The sequence below is a fragment of the Chroicocephalus ridibundus genome, chromosome 7 (assembly GCF_963924245.1).
Source record: "Chroicocephalus ridibundus chromosome 7, bChrRid1.1, whole genome shotgun sequence".
NCBI classification, from domain to species: domain Eukaryota; kingdom Metazoa; phylum Chordata; class Aves; order Charadriiformes; family Laridae; genus Chroicocephalus; species Chroicocephalus ridibundus.
The window spans coordinates 47,477,838-47,500,868 of record NC_086290.1 but is presented as its reverse complement, the minus strand read 5'-3'; the positions used below and the strand labels follow the sequence as shown (position 1 = coordinate 47,500,868).

The following is a 23,031-nucleotide window of genomic DNA, read 5'->3' as shown; positions in this document are numbered from 1 at the left end:
GCAGCGCAGGTATCTCGGCGCTTCCCGCGTAAGCTGAGCAGAGCTCAGAGCGGCTTTCCTTGTAATGCTGTAAGCCTGCCGCCGAAGAACAATTTATTATAATGCCACGATCCGACGTTTCGCAGCCTCGGCTCCTGCCTGCAGAGAGCTCACCGCCAGTTTGTCTTCTGCATGAATCTGGAGGGTAGATTTCCACAATACGTGGAGGATATATTATACCGTTCACGGGGTGGTCTGCTGGAGGAGGCCGAAGCAGGAGAAAAGTCCCTCTGGGAACCCCACGTTGAAATATGCCACACGGCGTCAATCCACAGCGAAGGTACCCGGGTGGATTCTTATTTATTAGCTCCCTGGCAAGGACCGCGCAGCCTCAGGGCGACAAACCCACCGTCACCACGTGCTGGAGAGGACAATTCCGTTATAAGCCGTATCAGCCGACGCGGCAAGCGCAGCCCATGCTGGCGGATGCCCCACCAGCCCCTGGGGAGGTTTGACCGTGGCCAGGGGGAAAAGCAGACCTTGGCAGGCAGCGGGTCACGGGCAGAGGCTGGGTGTGAATCAGAAAATCGGGTCAAGGCTTTACGTGCCCAGCCTGCACCTGGGCAAGGAGCAGCAGATACAAACCAAAAAGGAGAAATGTCCAAGTTAAACCCCCCCAGGCTCAAAAAAAAGGTGTCTTCACATCTCTGGTTTGCAGCCCCAGAGAGATTAGAGCTGGTGACGGATCCCTGGGAAGAGCCGTCCCCAGTCCAGAGGGACTGGAGCGAGGATGGGAGCCCCCGGCTCCCCAAAACCCAAAGGGCACCTCGATGTGCCGCCCGTGCCCGTCCCCCAAGGGGAAGGGGAGAGCAGAATCTGAAGCCAAAGACTTGTCCCGCAGTGGCAAACACAAAGTGTACGCCACAAATAATCCTCTTTGTTATTACGGTTTTATGATTGATTGTTTTATTGTATTATTGTTGTTAATTAGCCTGTTTTCACATTAAAAAAGGACTTGCGGGATCTCATTAAACGATACATAACCTGTTTCTGTGGTTTGGGCCGGACTGGAAATGAATCACAGGTGTTCTCTGACCTCTCTCCCTTCGGAGGGAGGGGGGAAAAGAGTGAGAAGAGAGACTTACGAGTTTAAAAGACACTAAACCACTTTAACGAAAATATTAATAAAATAATAAAAAGGAAATAATGAAATATATACAATATATACACCTCTATGGAGTTCCCAGGATGACGATCACGTCACCAGCAGCACTGGGGAAGTCCCAGACTGGACTCAGCGACAGAGGTGAACTGGATTCCGGACCTGGATTCAAAAATGCGTGGATTGGGATCAAAAGCAGATGAACAGAGTCCTCCTCAGACGTCGGCCATTGAGGAAAAGTGAGCTGACCCCTTTGATCCCTCAGCTTTTATACGGAGCACGGGGCAGATGGGATGGAATACCCTGTTGGTCAGTTTGGGGCCCTCTGTCCCGTCCCCCTCCTCCCCAAAGGTGCCACCCCTCTACGTTTCTTCACTTCCCACCCTCCAACGGGGCAAATAACAATGTTATCTGGCCTTGGTTGTTATAGTGAGAAGTATAATATATATATATATGTACTTATACATATTTTATTATATCTATATACTTATAGCAACAAGCGTAAGTATATGCGGGACCATCCACACGCCATCCCTTGGCGTAAATTAGAAACAATCAGGTCTTATCGCTCTGGGAGCGAAGCGGCTCTGAACAATACGCTGTCAGTTGCCGAGCGTTCAATCCCTTAGAAGAGGCTTAACTGAAAAGGAAAACCGCGGGACAGAAAAGGGGTTCTGTTTGACCTCAAACCATTGCCGCTGTAGCTGTTATTTAAAAAAAATAAATCACAAAACAGTCGAGGCGAGTTATGTCACTTGCACTCGCAGCAGCCTCCATGCCCTGTTGTAAATGCCATCCCTCACCGGCGGCCGGGCAGCGGAGGGGCCCGGGGGGATGGGGGACGTCGCCTGCCACCCCCCCAGCTCAGGATGGAATGCCTCTTCCCACGCGGCTTGCTGCAAGGAAAGGGGGCAATTAGCAAATATCGCTTTTAAATCGGGGGGTTTTGGGTTGAATCGTGCTGCTCGTAAGCATGATTTTGAGGGACGGAACAAACACAGAGTTACTGAGGGCACCCTCGCCCGCGCTAAGCACGTGTGCCTCAATGAAATAAAAGTGCTGGTGGGGCTGGTTCTGTGTTTCTGGCGTGGATTCCTACAGATCTTGCCTTTTATTGAAAATAAACCCCAAAGGAATATCTTTCTGAAAGCCCTAAAGCTGCTCCCCCTCGGGGACCGTCTGGGTGCGCGGGACATGGCGGCGGCGGCAGGGTGCGGAGCTGGGGGGCACCAGGAGCTTTTCCAGCAGGACCACAGGACCTGACCTCCCCCCACCAACAAAAAAAAAGAAAAAAAAAAAAAAAGGCTGAAATTTCTGCATTTACAAGCCTGGTGACCTCCTGGATGTCTGGGACACCCTGTCCCTCCCGGGACTGCCAAAACAGCGGAGCCAAATACAGCCAGAGAGGAACAGAACGGCTTTGGGGTGGGAACGAGTAAAATCCCGACGAAGCAAACATTTAGCAGCCAGCGGGTGTGTGTTCTATCACGTATTAAGGGGAGGCAGGAACTGGGCAGGAACACAGGGTGCAGGCAGCTCTGTCAGACCTCCCTGCGGGCTCTGCACCCCCCGGCACGGGGGGGCTTTTTGGGTTTTGGAGTAAGAAATGGCAATACTGATGGCAAGGCCAGGGGAGCGAAGCAGCGCCGCCTCTCTGCCGGCTCCAGCCAGGGTGTGAGATGCTCCATGTGACCCACCAGCTGCCTAAAGGCGTCATTCCCCCCCCACCCCACTACAGACCCCTTGTAGAGCTCCATGGCCGGGACGTAGCCACAGCAGAGGCTGCAACAAGCCCATTTCGCTGGGAAACCCCACAGCCAGGTGCCAGCTTCATGATGACTTCTTGCCTGGAGACCTTCCAGCCCCTTCCAGTCCCTAAAGGGCCTACAGGAAAGCTGGGGAGGGGCTGTTTGCAAGGGCATGGAGCCATAGGACGAGGGGCAATGGTTTAAACTAGAGCAGGGCAGGTTTAGGTGAGCCATTAGGAAGAAGTTCTTTACACTGAGGGTGGTGAGACACTGGCCCAGGTTGCCCCAGAGAGGTGGTGGAGGCCCCATCCCTGGAGACATTCACGGCCAGGCTGGATGAGGCTCTGAGCAACCTGATCTAGCTGAAGATGTCCCTGCTCACTGCAGGGGGGTTGGACTAGATGGCCTTTAGAGGTCCCTTCCAACCCAACACATTCTGTGATTGTTCGATTCTGCGACGGGGCAAACCAACCCCCCAGCGGGGTCTCACCTGTAGTGCCCCCTCCCCGCCCCAGCCCAGCCGCAGCCCTGCGGCTAATTTGACAAGCGGCTTCACATTTCCTGGGGCAAGGCATTTAACAGCTAATTATTCATGCCTTTGATGCTTTCTCTCTGTTTTCCAAATAACACGTATTTAGAGCTAAGATGATTTAAACAGCTGATCTAATCTGAGCCCCTGGCAAAGCCGATGAAACTCAGAGAGGCAGCGGCGGTTTAAGCTCCCAGATGGCCGCCCCAGAGGTGAGGATTATGTTATTATCACCATCCCTAAAAAATCCCGGCGATAGGAACGGCGCGCGGCGACGCGGTGGCAGGACGGAGGTGATGGAGCCGGCCCCGGCGCGGGTGCAGGTGTTTGTAGGAGGCGAACGGACACGTCCTTGTCCCTCGTGGCCACCTGGCCGGGATGGCCGAGGGCTTCCTGCACTCCCTGTAAACGCGGGACTGGTTTAGGGAGCTGAAGCGGCTCAGGCTTAGGCAGGCCGGGTGTTACGGTTTGAGAAACCCACAGCGATTTATTGTCATTTAGACAATTACTCTCTCACCCAATGACCTCTCCCCACCTGGGAAGGGGAATCAGGGAAAAACAAGGACACCCGAGCGCTGAAATATAAACACATTTAATAGAATAATAGATCATTAACATCAATAGCACTAAAGAACCAACACCAATACAGCCGGGAGGAGGGATTAGCTGCTGTAGCTTCTTCCTGCTGTAACAAACCCTCTTGTACCAGAGATCCTGCAATTTTTGGAATCTGCCGTCTTGCTTCCTCTGCTAAATTACCCAGTGGCAGTGGGGAGTCCTGTGCGGGAAAACCACCCCACCACAGTGCTGCAGCTTCACCACCTCCGCAGCATCCTTCGTAGAATCACAGAATCACAGAGCGTGTTGGGTTGGAAGGGACCTCTAAAGGCCGTCTAGTCCAACTCCCCTGCAGTCAGCAGGGACATCTTCAACTAGATCAGGTTGCTCAGAGCCTCATCCAGCCTGGCCTTGAATGTCTCCAGGGATGGGGCCTCCACCACCTCTCTGGGGCAACCTGGGCCAGTGTCTCACCACCCTCAGTGTAAAGAACTTCTTCCCAATGGCTCATCTAAACCTGCCCTGCTCTAGTTTAAACCATTGCCCCTCGTCCTATGGCTCCATGCCCTTGCAAACAGCCCCTCCCCAGCTTTCCTGTAGGCCCCCTTCAGGGACTGGAAGGTCTCCCCGGAGCCTTCTCTTCTCCAGGCTGAACCCCCCCAGCTCTCTCAGCCTGTCCTCACAGCAGAGGGGCTCCAGCCCTCGGATCATCTTTGTGGCCTCCTCTGGCCCTGCTCCAACAGGTCCGTGTCCTTCTTGTGCTGAGGGCTCCGGAGCTGGACGCAGTGCTCCAGGTGGGGTCTCACGAGAGCAGAGCAGAGGGGGAGAATCATGTATGGAGCCGTGGCCTGGGCAGCCTGAAGACAGAAAGGCTGGGAGACAGAGAGAGAGGATGCTCCAGCCCCGGGATGGGGTGTCCCTGGGATGGGGTGTCCCTGGGCTTGGGTGTCCCCGGGTCTGGGCGCTGCATCCAGGCGAGCATCCCCCAGACAGGCATTACCGAGTGGCACTTCCAAGCCACCACGTCAGGTTTTTAGAGGTATAAAAGGAAAAGACCGGGTCAGGAACAGCGATATCCCATCGGGGACACGCACGCCGGGTCCCCCCCGGGCTGCGAAAGGCGGCAGAGGGAGCTCCGGCTCCTCCAGCCCCTGGGGAGAAGGCAGCGGGTTGGCCGGGAAGCCGGGAGAGCCGCAGCCGGCTGTACGGGACTCAGGGACAGCACCGAGAGCACAGACACAGAGCAGGCTTTTGCTAAAAAAAAAAAAAAAAAAAAAAAAAAAAAAAAAAAAAAAAAGAAAGAACAAATAGTAGAACTAATAGAAAGCCTGCTGTGACAGTAAATTATTTCCAGTCTGACACGAACAGCAGCTTCTGGGGAAAAAATGCTTTAAATCACCAGACTAAATATAACTGTTCCCGGCATCCGCCTCTCCGCATCCTCAGGGCCCTGCTGCGCCTCCAGCCGCCCTCGGCACCAGCGGCTGCGGGATGCCAGGAGCCCTTCCCTGCCCAGGTCCCCCCCAGGGCACCCCCTGCCCGCTCCCTCCTCTGTCCTCGCTCCACCTGGGGCTTCTCCACTTGCGGAAGATGCTGGTAATTAATTTAAAGCAGCGATTTGCTCTCGGAGGCGGTCATCCCACCTCTGCCATCTTTCTGCGAGCCTTCCCCAGCGTCTCCAGGGATGGGAGATCATCTCAGCATTGCCTTTGTGAGGATTGCTCGTGACATGGGGCCACCAGGGCTGTGCAAACGGCAGAAAGACTTTTTCTTCCTCAGTTTTTTCCAAGTAATAATAGAGTGAAGACGTTGGGATGAAGGGAGAGCCGGGATTTCTCTAAGCACCGGGGAGACGTGGCGGCCCTGCTCCGGGAAGCTGGAGGACACAGCCACGTGGGCTTGTGCCCCAAGCTGGAAGGGGGACGTGGGCACCGGGGATGGAGCGGTGGATGGTGACAGCCACAAAATCACCCCCGCTTCGTGCTCTCATTGGCGTCAATCGTGCTGCCGCGCCCCAGGTTTTGGGAGCGAAGATTCGGGCTGGCTGAAGGAGCCGGGTGATGCCTGGCCTGGGTTCTCTGCCTCCTCCTAAATGTCCCATCCCTGCTGGAAGTGAGACCCAAGACTGCTCCTGCCACCTCCAGCCCTGCCGTAGACAGCGGTCGCTGGTCGGGTCCCGCTTGGCGGGGGAGGGGAGGAGCTGAGAGGGAGCCGAGGAGGAGGAGGGGAAGGAACGGGTGAGCTCCCACCTCCGAGAAAGCTCAGCTCCAGAGAAGCAAGGGCTTCCTTTGAAATATTTCCCCAGGATTAATTGCCTGCCCTTCGTCGCAGCGAGCTGCTCGAGCCGCACATGTTCTCGCTGCCAGGCCGGGTCCCCTCCCGCGGGGCCCGCGGCCTCCGCCAGCTCTTGGCTCAGTTTGCAGTTGACGAAATGAAAACGATGCCCTTCCTCCAATTAATTCAGATTTCTTCTTCCTTTCCCCTGGAGGCACAAATAGCAGCTCTAACATCATAAATGATTTAGGAGCGGAGCCAGATGAAGACAAAGCTGACGGATGACGGTTCTCTGTTTTGGGGGATGTTTTCCTGCCGGAGATTTTTGGAAACAAATATATTTGTCCTCATGCAAAACCGAAACGCGACCCCCATCCCGAGTGAGTCACCCTGTGAGTCAGGGCACAACGGCAGCGCGGCAAGGAGGGATGCCGGCCCGCGCCACGCAAGGATGAGCCGGACCACGCAAAGGAGCCGGGGCACAGGTTCCTCAAATGCTCCCTGGCTTTAAGTGGTTAAAAAAATTTTTGCCCATTTTGCCTTTAGGTTGGAACGTCCCGAGCCCTCCAGTTCGGCTCTTGAAACGACAAGTCCTTCTTTGCCCGGGAAGCAGATCGTGTCCCAGCTTTGGGCCAAAACCTCCCAAACCGGAGGGAGGGCAGTGATTTGGGGGGGTCCTGGGCAGCCCTGGGGGCAGTGAGGAGGATGGAGACCCTCCCCCCGCTCCGCGTCCCAGCAGTACCACAGGCATGTGGTGCCGGAGGGTGGCTCTGGTCTAGATCGAAACCTATGGAAAAAGGGCTGGCATTACCCAGTTATTCAGTCAAACATATCCAGAGACAGAGCATCACCGTGGCAAGAGCATGGGCTGATCCTGAAATCGTCACTTTGGAGAGGTTTTTCCCAGACTGGGATATTTCACCCATCTCCGGCAGAATAGTAAAGACCTCATTTAACTAAAGATCACTTTTCTTTCAGAGTCCATCCCACCCCGTTAAAGCTTACTCGTGAAAAAAAACCCCACAGCCTCCAGCCTGCAGGAGCATCCCGGGGAGTGGCAATCAATTTTAAATCTAAAAGAAGCCATTTCAGGTGAGGCATGAAATGCTGTTGTTGGGAGAGCAGGTAAAAAATACCCTTCACAGCAGAAGCAAAGCTCCCCAGGCCCAGAACACCTGGAGCACGATCCCCATCCCCACGGCCGCCCGTAGCCGTCCGAGGCCACGGCAGAACCCCCACGGGCTGGGGCTGCCCTTTCGCGCGGTCCCGGAACGGCGAGAGATGGCGATTGGGATTGAGTTGTACCATTGGAAGCTGCTTGTGTAAGAGGATTGCTTTCGGATACGTACGCTGAAAGATTTGCTTTGAGCCCAAGGCAATCCAAGTGTAACTGCAGGAGTGAATCCTGCCCAAATTGCTCTCAGAGCAGCTTCCAGATGTCAGCTGGACCCCGGGAGGGACAGGTGGGCAGGACGCGGCCTGGTTGCCATCCTTGCCTGGGTTTCGGGGGCCGTTTCCCCCTAGCTGCTGAGCAGAGAAATCATGATTGTCCTGAGACACCTCATGTAGACGCTGCAGCGTTGGCCTCAGTGCAGACCACCCGCCTCCTCCCTCTCCGTTGTCCTCTCCTCCAAGCCCCGACGGTGGTGGCCCCGTCAGCCCCATCTCCAGGGCCGCAAACCAGCCACCGGCACTCGCCCAGGACAGAGTTGTCCCAGAGAACAGTGGGGAGGACGAGGGAGAAGGAGGGAGGGAGCACGAGGATGCAGAAGGATCAGGGAGAAGGGTGGGGGGAGTGTGAGGACACAGGGAAGATCAGGGAGAAGGATGGAGGGAGCACAGGGAAGACAACGAAGAAGGATGAGGGCAGTGTGGGGACACAGGGAGGTTGAGGGATAAGGATGGAAGGAGCGTGGGGACACAGGGAAGATCAGGAGAAGGATGGAGGCAGCATGAAGACATGGAAGGTCAGGGAGAAGGATGGAGGGAGCGTGAGGATACAGGGAAGATCAGGAGAAGGATGGAGGCAGCGTAGGGAAGACAAGGAAGAAGGATGGGGGGAGCACGGGGACACAGGGAAGATCAGGAGAAGAATGGAGGGAGCATAGGGATACGGGAAGATCAGGGAGAAGGATGGAGGGAGCATAAGGACAGAGGATGAGGGAGAAGGATGGAGGGATTGTGAGGATACAGGGAAGGTCAGGAGAAGGATGGAGGGAGCATGGGGAAGATAAGGCAGAAGGGAGTGTGGGGAAACAGGGAGGATGAAGGAGAAGGATGGAGGGAGCATGGGGATACAGGAGGGTCAGGAAGAAGGATGGAGGCAATGTGGGGACACGGGGAGGATCGGCGAGAGGCCTCTCACAGCAGCAACGAGTTATTTCAACTGAGCCCAATGGCCCATGGAGAGGCACTGTGTGACGGGGACGGCAGCAATTTGTGTGTCCCAAGGGGGCCTGGGAGAAGAAATAGTGCTGACGCCACAGCAGAGAAAGCACAGAGTTTTCTTTAGGGCTCCCCCAGGGTTTCCAAGGGAAGGGACTGGTGGGGTTTTATGGAGCATTTTACACAAAGTGCCAAGCACCACGGCAGCCGTTGAGGGCGGCAGCCCAGGGCTCCTCCAGCACCTCTCCCGGGGCAGCACCAGCTGCTACCAGGGCTACAGACCAGCAACGGACTGGGGTGAACTGGTGATTTACGGCCGCTTCATCTGTCCAGGAGGTGGGCACAGGGGTAAGTGTCCGGCCCAGGAAGGAGGAATAGGTGCAGGAGAGCTGGCATCCACTGAGGGGAATATGGTGGGTTATGGTGGACACCAAACATGCCAGCCCAAACCTCCAGCTGTGCCCACACGAACTGATGCTCCAGAGTTAACAAGAGTCCCACAGGAAGCTCATGCCTTGCCTAAGCTGCCGCTGACCTCAGTTAACCTGAACCCACAGGAGGCTGGAGATGAAGAGACAGTGAAATACTTACGGACCTTTATTTCTTATGGCACAAAGAACTTCCCTTCCCTTGGGCTTGGCTACGGGAAGGTCTCCCCATGCTCTACCTTTACAAGAGGTCACACAGAGGAACGAGGCTGACTGTAATCCCACAGCTGACGAGAAAACAGGGAAGACCACTACCTAAACACACATGGGAGATGCCCTGGGACAACGGCCTGGGCTGGTAGATGTGACCCGGGTCCTCTAAGTCTTGCAGAGCAGAGCTGGTAGCTGGAGAGGTCTCTGCACCTACTAAGCATCTGTGTTCAGGCAGCTGCATCTCACCCCTCGTATTTGTACTCAAACTGCATTAGTTCTGCAAAATAAGCCCAGAAAAGAATAGCTTTTCACTCAAACATGGTCCGACACTGGGAATTGCTGAGAAGTCACCTTCTCCACCCAGCATCCCTCCCATTGGAAGCAGGAGTCAGAGTACAGGCCTCACTAGTAAACTGAAAAAAAAAAAAGTATTTTTTTCCTATTAACAGCTTAAAGTCTTTTAGCACGGAGCATCTGGGCTTTCCAGTGCCACTAACCTTCACCCCAAAGCCCAGATGGGAGTTAAACGCTGTCAAATGTGACCAAGAAAACAAAGGAGAGACTGAGGAGAAGATGGGATTGCCCCTGGTGAAGCCGTTGTGGCAACAGGACAAATCCTTCTCCCGAAGGGGAAAGCAGAGCATCCTGTCTCTACCCTGTTTCTTAAGGAAATCAAGTCCCTGACACTAACCTAAATGAGGATTTAGGAGGTATTTTTTGAAAACATTGTCAGGAAAGGAAAAAAAAGTCATTTTGGAGACCATGCTTGAAGAGAGATGCCACCACTGACCCCAATACACAAAGATCCTCACCCAGAGTTTTCAGTGTCTCAATAAATTTGTGTCTTTCCGCCAACGTTCACTGAACAGTGAAGTGCATCACCAAGAACACAAAAAAAAACATTTTATGGTGGAAGAAGGCAACAAGCAAGTCCCATCCCAGCTCAGCTTGGTACTCGCCAGCTCCCATGAATGGGGCTGTAAAGGATGAAACACATGGACATGGACATGCCTGAGCTCGGAAGCAGCACTAGCAGCCCAGAAGATCAGATCTCACCACGACCATGGCCTGGCTCACCCTGACAGCAGCTTTCATGACAGGCCATGACACATAGTGGCCTGGGCACAGGGTCTCACCAGCCTGGCTGGGACGATGGGCACACCGAGCTCAGCCTCCAGCCAGACACAATCACACGGCGTGGACACCTCGGGTTGAGAGTCCCACAGCTGGCTGCAACGCACACACGGCAGCAATGTCATCGTGTCAGGTTTCTGTGGCAGGAAGATGGACAGATGGCTTGAAAATGTCCTGTCCCTCCCCAGGGCTTGCTGTTGCCACGTGCTTGGCATTGGCCTGAGGAAGCACGGTGACTTCTCACCACCTCCAACCTCCCCGTTCAGTGCCTTGGGGAGAGGAGCCAGGTGACTGACCTGTCAGAGCAGCCTGCCATCAGCCAAGCCCTCTCCATCGTGCACGGATACACAGATGCTCTCCCTTCCACTCCAAGTGCTATCAAGAAAAAAGAAGATACTCAGCAACGTTTGCGCTTTTGATCTCCTTAAAATCCCTTCAGCATCCCCTCTTACAAAGTCTCATCCAGCAAGGACAACAAAGGTGCTCCAGAGAAAATTACTTTATTTTCTTTCTTCTTCAGAAACACTTCTCATAGTCTAAGAAATGAGGTTCTTTTTTAAAAAAGAATCACAATCTCAGGAACAGTCCTATCCACAGTGCTGCCACAGGGCATCGCAGGCTTACGGACCTCACTGTTAAGGTGGGAGCGTTGTGAACATCTCTGATCTGTGCTCCTGGAATTCAGCAGAGCAAAACCACTCGGCCATGACTGTGTTTCTCTTCCCACCACCAGCTGACACCTCTGGGTCTAAACGAAAGCTCTTTCTGCAGCTGGTTCGGTCAGGTTCCTCAGCCAAAGGGCTTCGGCTGGAGCAGGTCAAGCCACCACGAGGCAATGGGGGAGCCCGGTTGTCTGCTGCCCGCGCACTCCAAAAGGCTGGCTGGGCACGTGCCTCGGGGCTACCAAAGGGTGGAAGCCCCGGGCAGAGGTGGGGGAGGCTGGCCGGGAAGCGGGAGCGTCGCAGCCCAGTTCAGCCATTCGGCACCCGCAGGCAGAGCTGGACAGCGGGGTGTGCCGGGTGTTTGCACACCGAGCCCCGGCAACTCGTCGGGACTGCAGCTGGCGCGGAGGTTGCACAAACAGAAAGGGAAAGGCTTTCCTCAGGTGAAAGTGGGGATTTCCCCAACAGAAAACAACCCCCCTCCCTCTCATTGAAAAGCGATTTTCCAGCCAGGCTGCGGTACCTCCAAACAGAGCGCCAGGCACAGCCCAGGGTCGCCGAGAGCAACGCCCGGGGACGTGTCACTGGACTAGATGTCACCTCTCTAGACTAGAGTTGGTTTCTTGACCCAAGAGACCTCCAACAGGTCCGGTTTTCATTTCCATCAGATTCCCACCTCCACCCAAACCAGCAGCGACGCTGGCGACTTGCCTACGTGGAGCGAAGGAAGCTGCTGTCTAATGCTGCCGGGTCCCCGCAGCACCATCATCATCCTCACCATCAGCAGGACACTGGACACACACGGGGCTTTTAAGAATTATCTGTATTGTTTAGGGCTGCCGGGGGAGTGGGATAAAACTACTTGGGAAATATTCACTGCCAAACCCATGAAGTTGGAAAACATTTGGAGAGATATCAGAAGTCGCAGACGACATTAAGAGCGGTGCCGTTACTTCTACTTTTCCCAAGCTTCAGCTTCTCGGGATTGGGGTCTTTATAGGAATTGGCACCAGTGTTTAAAATACATAAATCTTTGTTACCGTCTGTACAATGATACTTCCACCAGGCTTTTAGATCCACATCCTTCCACAGTCCTACCTGCACAGATCCAACCAGCCTGTGGCATTGAAGTCCCCTTGGTGCTTATCCGTATGGACACGGAACGTTTTGCTGCCGAGCTGGGTGCCAGCACGTGCCCTGCTCTCCTTGCAGCAGGGCACAGAAATCCAACTCCCAACGCTCTCCGCTGCGGAGACTCCAACCGCTGCCTCCCGCCTCCCGCTGCCACTTAGGATAAATCGCTGGCACGCACCATTTGTGATTTATCTTGAGATAGAGAGCGTTATAAACTTTTTCATCCAAGAAGCTCTAAAAACAGGAGGGAAGGGTTAAATAAAGGCTTTACCCTCCTTCTCAATATCAAACGTCAGAAAAATCTAGGTGAATTGATTGGCGTTAGCCTAGAAACAGAGACCAAAACTCAGCAGCCAGCCCAGAGTTCGGCAAGCCCCAACCTGACCTCAGCACCCAGAGATGTCTCTCGCTTTGTTCTTCCGCTGGTATCTTACGTCCAAGGGATCGAATCCCCTTTCTCTGGACCCAAACAGCGCCCAGCGAGGAGTTTTGGCTGCGTAATCGGCTGCTGTGAATGTCTTGGCCCCGCCGCTCCTCTCGTGCTCTCGCACCAGCTCCTGGAAGCGGCCGTAGTTGATCCAGGTGCACCACTCGCCGTCCACCTTGAACTGGAGGGAGAAGACACGTGTTACCAAGGCAGGGAGCAATGGGAAGCACCAAATACCACGTGTACGTCACAAGTTAGGTGCACGTTAAATTGGTCACCCAGCTGCAGTCTTTTTTAATTTTCTGGCCACATTAAGGTCCAGGGTGAGGCCATCCAGAAACTAAGGCAGAGTAGCTGCTTTAACAGGAGAAAAAAAATCAGGTGGACAACTATCCAGATCTTACTGTTTCTGAGCCACGCTTCCCCCCCGAGGTTTGGCAACACACACAGACACAGGATGGCCATTCTTCTTAAGGCATTAATCATTTCCCATCAGATAATCTCCGTGAGGGTTTGACTGTTGGGTCGTTTGCTGGACCCTCCAAAGGACGGGATCCTACCACCAGTTTAGCCCCACTTTGCCAGAAGGAACACTTCCACGGTGCGTCCCAAAGCCTTCCCAGGTGTCACATATACCTGAAAGACCTTGGTTTGGGGAACTGGAAGAGCCCTGGAGGAAACATGTACATTTGAGAGCGATGCCCAGGTACCCCTCGACGACGGGACCTTTCCAAGGTCAACCAAAGCTCCTCTCCGGAGTGTGTGACACCAGCTCCAGGGCAGCCACCGCCTGGCAAAACGCTACGGGAGCAACACCAGAGCCGTGTGCTTTGGTGACTGGGATGGATTCGGGTGATTCTTGAAAGGGGCAAAAGAGTTGTGTTCGGGAATGGGGGAAGATAAAAAGCTTTAGTGACATGAATCCTCTTTCCGTGTGAGAATTTTAAGAATTGCTTATTTTGACAAGCTGAAGCTGCATTTGTCTAGCAGACCTGCTCTGCTAATTTAGCAACAGCCTTGACTGAATCCTCAATTAGGATTTATCTGAGCTAAGAGCTTATTATGCACTTCATCCAAAAAAAAAAAAAAAAGAAAAAAAAAGAGGGAAAACAGACTGACTCCCTGTTTTTTTCAGAAACCTGATGGCTATGCATTTAAAATGGCACTTGACTTTCCGCCCAAGAGCTAAAAGCTTTTTTGGTCAGCAAAACTGCTGACACGGGCAAAATTTTGCAATCAAACACTGCTAGTGCTAATCTATTGCTGCCTGCGTAATTACAGCGAATTCTTGCAGGAGTCATCCTCTGCACGGAGCGGAGACGGGAGACTGCACAGTCATAACAGCGGGGAATGAGTCTCTCCATAAATAAACTCGCCCAAGGCTCATTCTTCATACGCTCCCGCGGAGGCCACGTTCCACCCAGGTGACACGTCCCCTCCGGTGTGCGTGGCCGCAAGTAAAGCGACAGCGGGGGAGGGAAGGCGCTGCCTGTAAAGCAGCAGGTCCCAAACAGGCTCCAGGCTCAGGAGACCTGAACTTCCCTCCCAACGCGTGGGGAGGTGCTGGGTGACAACTTCATACCGTGCGTAAGACTCCCTGCCCCTCCAAGCTTGATTGACTAACACTCATCAGCAAATTCGCACACTAATTAAGGGCAAAAAAAACCCGCCCCTCAACCCACAGGCTCCAGCAAAGCCTTTACTGGAGAGGTGTTTAGCACACAAGGAGCTGCCAGGCTTGTTTCCACGATGGGTAGGGAGCACTTCTGACATGTCAAAAGGGTCCCTAGACAGACTTGAGGCCGACTAAGAGAAACCGAGCGCCATAAAGAACACAAAGCTTCCGAGACTTGAACCTGACTTGAATGGGTAATTCGGTAAAGCCCGTTTCCTTGAAAACCAGCGGTTTGCTCTAATCTCAGGAGGAAAGGGGGAGCTTGCAACCAGCCGGTGACCCTGGGGTCAAGAGTGGCTCAGCAAGAACACCAAAGCCCCAGGAGATACTGGTGCCACCGAGGCCAGCTGAAACGAGGACCACAGCCACCACCCCAACCCAACACCAACGCAGAGATCTGCATTTCCAGAATCTTAAAGCTGGAAATGGCACGAAAACAGCGTACTATTACCTGCAGGAGATACTGAGAACTATTTCTAGGCTATTTCTAGAAGAAGGCCTGCTCAGACTATTGCTCTGCCGAGCCAGTCAATGGTAACGCAGCCGCCCTCGCTCCCAGTTGAACTGGCAATGGGTGGGTAAAAGAACCAGCATCCTATGAACGGGCTGGTGCCAGTGCTGGTGCTGTCATCACCCGCAGCAGCCTGAGCACCCGTATGACACTGTCACTGCCCAGCTGAGGGCAGAGGTGATCTCTGATAGAGGGATGAGAGTCTGACGTGAGCTTCTGGGACACAATTAGATGGTTTCTCTCTTTTTAGAAGCAAACTATTGTTTTTCCCCTCCGTATCATGGCTGTTTCTCACCACATCAGCTGTCTGTCCATGGAGTTAATGGCCTTCGGTGAGGCTAGCGGCAGAAGGGGATAAAACCGAAGATCTCCCAACACCAGTCCCAAGAAGTCCCCATCGCCCAGAGTCAGGCAGCAAAGCTTTCAGAGGCCACCGGAGGAAGGGCCCAGCGGAGTGAGGGAGGTCTCAGCGTGCCCAGACCCACCGGCTGCTGGGATGCGCTCCTGAGCAAGGTGGGATGCCGAGAGGTGGCTTGGAGAGTGGCAGGAAGGGACCTCTGTCCTCTCCTCCCCTCATCGCTCGCTCCCCGGAGCATAAAGCCTGTGCTTTCCCGGGGACAAACCCACTCCCTTGCTGGAGCTGCGGTTCCATCACACCAAGCTGATGGCTGGACCCCCACCAGCTGCGTGACGGAGCGTGATGGATCTGCACGAGCCCCAGCAGATCTCACAGGGGGTGGACCTTTCCTTGGTGTGCGAGGTGGCGGCTGGAAGCAGCCGAGCCAACCCCTCCCCCCAGGCCCGCACAAACCACTTGCGTTGCTGTGTGTCCTGAGCTTTGGCTGGATCAAAGTGATATTTTTAAAGCTATTTAATTTTGACTCCACCTGAGCATGCAGCTCCGGACACAACGGAGCTATTAAGGCTGGGAGCCGTCTGCTGCAGACGAAGGTGACGCTACTGTTGCCAGCAGAACAACCAAATGAAGGCTGTCTGGGATTCATTACAAAAGCAGATTAAATAATATTAAATATTTTTAGTGCTGCAATAGCACAGCTATAAAACATGAAGGAATGGGAGCAATCCTTTAAGTGTGTCATGGAAAGCAATTACTTCTGGTGAGGAATGAAAACCAGACAAACATGGGATGGGGGAGAACAGCCTCAATGGCCCACAAGATTTACAGATCAGATTTTAACACTTTTGTGATTATTCCATAGATAACAAAAGATTTAAGACTCCAAATAGTTTCACAGCATCCATATAACAGGCGAGCCAACGCTGAACATCAGTGTTACTTCAGACTGATGCGGTCAGGTTTTTTATTGAATTTTTCACTACCTGGTTAAGTCTTTTAAGGTGATAAATACATCGGAAAAAGACAAACAGCTGAAACCCTTCCCTTGTTTGTTTTTATTTCAAGCTAGCATCATAAAAAACAAGTAATAAAGCTCCTTCAGCCGGCTCTGAAGCCAGGCTGTGTTGTCTGGAAAGGCAAAATCCTCCTCCCGAGGGCTTTGCTCGACCACGAGATGACCCAGGAGCCAGCCCCCGCCTTCTCCTCACAGCTCCGCTCCCAGGGTCCCCGAGCAACAGTCCCCATGGTCCCACCACCCATGGCCTCCTGCGGACGCAGTACGGGGGCACAGCAATGTAAAACTTCCCTGGTTTTTGCAGATCTGCCCCGAGCAGATGTTAATGCCGGGAAAATTTTTTCAGAAAAGGGCCTGGGGGTTCTAATTGACAAGCGGCTGAACATGAGCCAGCAGTGAGCCCAGGTGGCCAAGAAAGGCCAATGGCATCCTGGCTTGTATCAGAAACAGCGTGACCAGCAGTGACTGTCCCCCTGTGCTCAGCACTGGTGAGGCCACACCTTGAGTATTGTGTCCAGTTCTGGGCACCTCAATGCGAGAGAGATATCGAGGTGCTGGAGCGAGTGCAGAGGAGGGCAATGAAGCTGGTGAAGGGCCTGCAGAATAAATCTTATGAGGAGCGATTGAAGGAGCTGGGACTGTTTAATTTGAGGAAGAGGAGGCTGAGGAAAGACCTCATCGCTTTCTACAACTACTTGAAAGGACATTGTCGAGAGGTTGGGGCTGGTCTCTTCTCACAGGTAATTAGTGATAGAACAAGAGGGAATGGCTTCAAGCTGCAACAGGGTAGGTTTAGGCTGGACATTAGGAAAAAATTCTTCACTGAGAGAGTGGTCAGACCCTGGAACAGGCTGCCCAGGGAGGTGGTGGAGTCACCATCCCTGAATGTGTTTACGAGTCGTTTAGATGTGGTGCTGGGGGATATGGTGGAGGGGAGAACTTTGCAGAGTGGGGTTGATGGTTAGACTCGATGATCCCAAGGGTCTTTTCCAACCTGAATGATTCTATGGTTCTATGAAAATGAGAGGCAAAGGAAACGACGAGGGGGAACTCATAATGGCCTTCAAGCCCAGAAAAGCAGATCGAGGGATGCCACTGGGCCACTGAGGGCATTTGTCAAAGGGTTACAGAGCTGGACAGGAATGGTGCAGCTGGAGTGGTCAGGGTCAAGGGGAGCCCCGGGGCAAGGGGGTACAAGGATGGAGCTGCCTGCGGGGGGTTGTGCCCATGGACACGGGCAGTCCCTCAAACACTCTATAACAAAATTAATACACGTACAGCAAAGACGATCAGGAGCCAGGGCTAAAACGATGGGAGCATCAACAGAGCGTGGCTAACACCCTTCTTTTCTCTTATCACTCACAGGAGCGGCTATGAACAGGAAATTTCTTTAAATTATCCCTTGCAATAAGTTTACAGCTGCTCCGACTGCAGAGAGAAGCTTCTTGCTACAGAAACCCATCAACATTCATGAAGGAGAAGAGCCACAACACTATGTATTTCTTTTCCTCTCAACCTATTTGCATAAGCGATTTTTTGGGGGGGGGGTAAAAACATATGCATATATTGAGGACAATATAGTAGTACGATTTACTACATTCCTCCAGACATGCATAATTGCCGAGAAATAAACACTGGGTTTATATCTGAAGGGATGAAATACAGAAGAGAGGCAGAGATGGCGACACATGAAACGCTACCACCGAAACATGGAAGTCAGCCAAAAATCAATTAAGTTTGTTATAACAAGGGTAATGTTATATTTTCTTCACATAAAAACACACTGAAATGAGGAGGCTCCTCTTCACCCATTCACTCTGCTCTGTCTCTCCAAAAAAAAATTTAAATTAACGTACCTTCAGGAAAGGACTCAATAGTGTGGGCAGCATAAGAGAATAAAGAAGAGCGATGCCGCAAAGCCTGCCGCGCTTCCTCCTTGCAGAGCAAACCCCAGGCTGGAAGGACAGAGTCCGTCCCCGATGGGGAGAGCACCCCCAGGAATGCTCCCTCCGCTGGGCCGTGCTGCCCCATGCCCTCCCCACGGCGCCCAGGGAGAAGAAAGCGGAGCTTCGGGTCCTGCAGCAGCTGCTCTTTTAGTGCTTGAGGTTGGGAAGATTTAGGAGTCCAACAAATGGATTCTTGCCCCGGCAGATGGTCAGGGTCTAACGGTTAAATACAGCAGTTTTATGCAGAGTTTTAAAGACCACACACACACACACAAATAAATCAATCAGGGGTAACAGGGAAACCAGCGCGTGCTTCAGTGGCGGGGAGGCACAGAAGCTGGCGTGCGTGGAACAGGAGGGCAGGGAGAGCCCGCTGCTCCTCTGATGGCGCTTCTAGTCACGATTTCCAGCTTTTTAAAACCCCGTTTTGCCAAATGTTTCAGTCGACACTTATTTTGGTTTGCACACAGGGTGCGACATTAAAAGAACATTTTGCAAAAGCAAGTCTCAGCAACTCAGCTTTTACAAGGCCAGCAAGTCCGATGCTTCCCATCCCGAAAAACAAATTAAACCCAAGTGCCACCTCTGCTCTTTGACATTCAGAAATTATCAAGTTTTCTCCCTGCCGGAGCGTTACAATCCCAGCCAAGCGATACCAGCTGGGAGCTCGCGCAGGGACTCTGTGCTGCCGGGCGCCCCCATGCCCGGCTCCTCTCCCAGCGGAGCCACCAGATCCAGCACCATCTGCACAGCCCCGTCCTGGCTGCCACCCCCAAACCAACCCCAACCCCACCCCCACACCACCCCCAAATCACCCCCAAACCACCCTCAAGCCCACCCCAACACTGCTGCCCGCGCCTTTAGTGACCAGGGCTGCAAGACGCATTCGGTGTTGCAGGCTCTGCTTTCCAAAAAAATATAAAAAAAATAAAAATAATGAAATCATTTCACGTACAAAGATTTTTTTTTTTTTTTTTTTTTTTTTTTTAAGGGAAGCAATGCAATCGGAGCCTGCAAACATGACAGTCCCTGCACTGCCTGAGCAGTTAAACGCACCGAGGAATTTACAAAACCCCCACTACGACACTGCATTTATATTCTTTCCTGAGAAAACCTATCTTTGAATTATCTTTGGAGAAGCAGGCAGGATATCCTCAATGTTTTCCAGTGGCTTTCCTTGAGATACTTTCTTTGCCGAGCTTAAATATATTCTTTTGCTATGAAGGAAAAGCATTGTTCGGGCGGAGATGGAGTGTGGCTTTGCACACAAGTCTCAGGCAGATGTATTTATTTTTCATTCCACGCTTACATATCTACGGTCCCGAGAATCAAAAACTTGCTTTCAAGCACCCTGCAGCCTCCTGCCAGCCGTGCAGCCGGTGCATCCCAGGCCGAGTGAGCTCATGGGGTGACTGAAGACACTTGTCCCCACATGGCTTGTATTAAGAGTATTTTGAGAAAAAAGAATCCACGGCACAATCCGCTCTTCTCCTTAGCACCCCCGGCAGCAGCTGGAACAATTCAGCAGCATCGAAAGACCGCAAGTTTCATTCAAATGTCTCAGAATACAAAAATCAATCCTTCCCAGCTACTTTTTACCCTGGCCACGCGGCTGGGCAGGAGCCCAACACCCATCATCCCGTTTATTTCCTCTTACATTTCCATTGTCACCAAAGAGACTGGGGGATGCTTTAGAGACCCCAGGTCTGTTGCAGTGTATCGGCCCTGAAGGAAGAGCCCAAAGCCCGCAGAGAACCTCTCTGTGAAGCGCATCCACGTAGTCGGGGGGTAACGTACGCCGCTGGATTTTCTACACGGGCCACGAGCTGCCGCGACGGTGTGGCTGGGCTCCCCCAGGCAGCAGGAGTTCAAATATCACGGCAGCCGATGCCCCGCGAGAAGCCACATGGGTAAGTTTATCCCGCTCTGACTTGTGAGTCCGTACCTTTACCATCCCCCTTCCGAAAAATAAAATCACCTCTTCCCACGGGCACTTGGCTTCGAAACGTTTAAGACCACTGGTGCCCACAACAGGAGACGGCTGAGCCGAGGGTAATGCCACGGCAAATGTGTTATTTGGGAATTAGTCACCACTCCAGATTTGCAACACAGCAGCTTTCAGCTACTGGTTTTCTACCACTGGCCTCCACCATCAGCCGCTTCTCTGAGCCCAACATCAAAAAGGCAGCTGGAAAAAGGATCTTGATAGCTCCAATCTGGAGCTCCTTGATTTAAATTTGGAGACAGCCCATCACTGCAATAAACAAAACAGCTTTTACACTTTCCCACAGATTATTAAAACAGACCATCTATAACGGGAGTGCAAAGCACTGACATTACGCAATTGCTATGACTATTTTCGCCACCTGCCAGTATAAAGCGCTCCAAGTCAAACAAATAATTCATTGAATTATTACACACAGTTTCTCGTCTAATTAAGGCTCACAATGATTTAAGGCTCCCTTTGTTCAACGGTGGAAGCGACTGAACTGGAGTCACTCAGGAAAAGAAGAAATATCGTAGATTAATTTATCTTACCAGGATCATACTGCTTGTTAAAAAGCTAAAAAACTTTTCTTTTTAATTACCAGTTGTAACCTCAGGCTTTAGGGGGAAGAAATGAAGATTAAGCTGGTTATTAAGTTACAAATGCGTGCAACACAAGGTAATTATCAGCGACACAGGACACGGGGCACGCAGAAGCCGGAGTCTCACCACATCCCATGGCCGTGGGGCTGAACAAAAATCTGCAGAGGGTCACCGAGCCCTGGGGATAACCGAGCTCTAAACCCCTCGGCAGCTTTGCAGGCAGTATCTCTGCCCAGTTAACAGTCCCAAAAGTTTCCATCATTTTAGACGGAAACAAAAAATAGCCCTGCAGTTACACATTCAGTGCTTAAATAAACGCTCATTAGCAATCAGACACGTTACAGTAAATGAAACACCTTCTAAAGCCGGCAACTAGAATGCCTGGAAATGGGATCTGCTCTCGTGTTTTCCAGGAGTGAAATAAAAAGGCGGCACGGAAGCCAGGCTGCCCCGTGCCAGGCGCTGCTGGGCGACCAGCGCTGTGCGGCCCACGGCACCGCTCCTCCGCAGCTCGTTACCTTCTCATCATCACATCCCGTCTTGCGCAAGTTGTTCTGAAGAAAAGATTCATTATTGCCGATTTTATTTTAGTTTTTTTTTCAATCCTTACCCACTGCAGAGCAGAACATCTCGTCTGCCAATTAAGCCAGGGCTACATCCAGACAGTTTTAATTCCGATGGATGAAAAATGGATTACTTTAGCACCACTGTGATCTTCTTTTAATAACTAACGGATCAAGCACAGCAGAGCCACCTTCCTATTTGGAAGGAGACAATGGAAAAGAAAAACTAAAACCCTTCAAGAAACATAACATCTCATGCTGACGACGGCACTGGGTCTGTTCTTTGGCGACTGAGACACCTCACGCTCAGCTGGGGGTGACCCCGGCCCCCGCGTCTGCTGCAGACACGGGGACATTGCACCTTTTTGGTGACCTTCTGACACGAAGCAGCAACCCAAGTTTATTTTCCCCGTCACGCTGCAACGCTGTCGCAGGTACGGGGTAACTCTTGACGGACGAACAAGCGGAGACCGTGGTCCAAATTCTGGACACGAGATGCTGGGCCGCAAGGACAGCTTACGCTCTCCACGGGATTTGCGAGGCAGGAAGGAAATAAAACGTGATGGACTATTTTTCTCTAATATAACCCTTGTTCGTCGATCTGCAGCTGGTAGTTAAGTGCTTCCTTTTCCTCCCTAAATATAGATGAAACGCTCAGCATGGAACAACTTCAGCGCCTTTCACCCAACCTCTCAAGCCTTCTGCAAGCGCAGGCGGGACGCACGTGAAGCCTTCACAGCCCCCCCAAACCCCCACGGTGCAGAGACGGGCGATGCTGGAAAACCCAGAGGGAAGAAAAAGGCCAATTCCCTCTTCGCTGGGAAGATTTCTTGGCTGATGGAGAGCAATGAGCACTTTTGACCAGGGCTGCTATCTCCCCCCAACTCATTTCAGTTCCAACACCCCATGACCCCGCCTGGGTGGTACCTGCGTACGCTCAGCCCCACATTTTGGCTATGGGAAATGGAATGATTACAGGGACCTTCCTCAAAACAGTCGCTTTGGGTCATTTTGTGGATGCCAGGTTCAGCCTGCCGCATCGGAGAACACAACGCTAACCCAGACCACAGCCACCAGGGAAATACTCCAACTGGTGAGACTGGGGAAGTCCGGGGCGCAGGACTGCAGCTACACCAGCGGGGAACATCTAGATCCAGGGTACAGACTCGCATCGGCTTGTGGAAGTCAGGTGTATCCATTTGTTAAGGAAAAAAAGGATAATGAGAGCCACTTTGCTAAGCTCACTGGCCATTCATTTCACCTTCTTAACTGAGATCTCCAGAGAGAGCAAAAAGGGCCGGGATTTGAGGACTATTCCCTGTGCTATGCATGGCTCATTGACACGGAAATCAATCCCGGCATCCCAGGGATGAGGCAGGGATGCTCACACTAGGACCAGACCAAGCAGCAGCACGCGATACAAATTGCACTAACGGGAAACTCACGACTGGAAAGCAAGAGGGAGAACGCGGCTGGAAAACATCCCACTTGGGAAAGCGAGGTAGATATTTAAATGAAGGTAGTAGGAGATAATTGGCAGGCAAGCATTCCGACACAACCGAGTGGGTGGTAAATACACGCGTGAAGCAAATTCAACAAAGCGGGACAGAGGGTTTTATTCTAGAAATTACCAATATGCTACCTTTCATTCAAAAAAAACCCTTTGCTGCAAGGCAGCTGCCGCACCTTCCCCCTTCTTAGGCCCTTGTTACGGTCGTCTCGAGGCTGCATTTATCGTTAC

General features: G+C 52.5%; 1 protein-coding gene across 3 annotated transcripts in view; it reads right to left on the bottom strand.

Annotated features, from left to right (window-relative positions):
• Nucleotides 1-10,926: 10,926 nt before the first annotated feature.
• Nucleotides 10,927-23,031, bottom strand: part of LOC134518781 (S-adenosyl-L-methionine-dependent tRNA 4-demethylwyosine synthase TYW1-like) — a 119,727-nt gene continuing 107,622 nt past the window's right edge. For all 3 annotated transcript variants that reach the window (XM_063341979.1, XM_063341981.1, XM_063341980.1), the window contains exon 16: nt 10,927-12,814. In XM_063341979.1, coding sequence (XP_063198049.1) covers nt 12,593-12,814 — 222 coding nt within the window. In that variant the 3' untranslated portion in view covers nt 10,927-12,592. The remainder of the gene's footprint in view (nt 12,815-23,031) is intronic.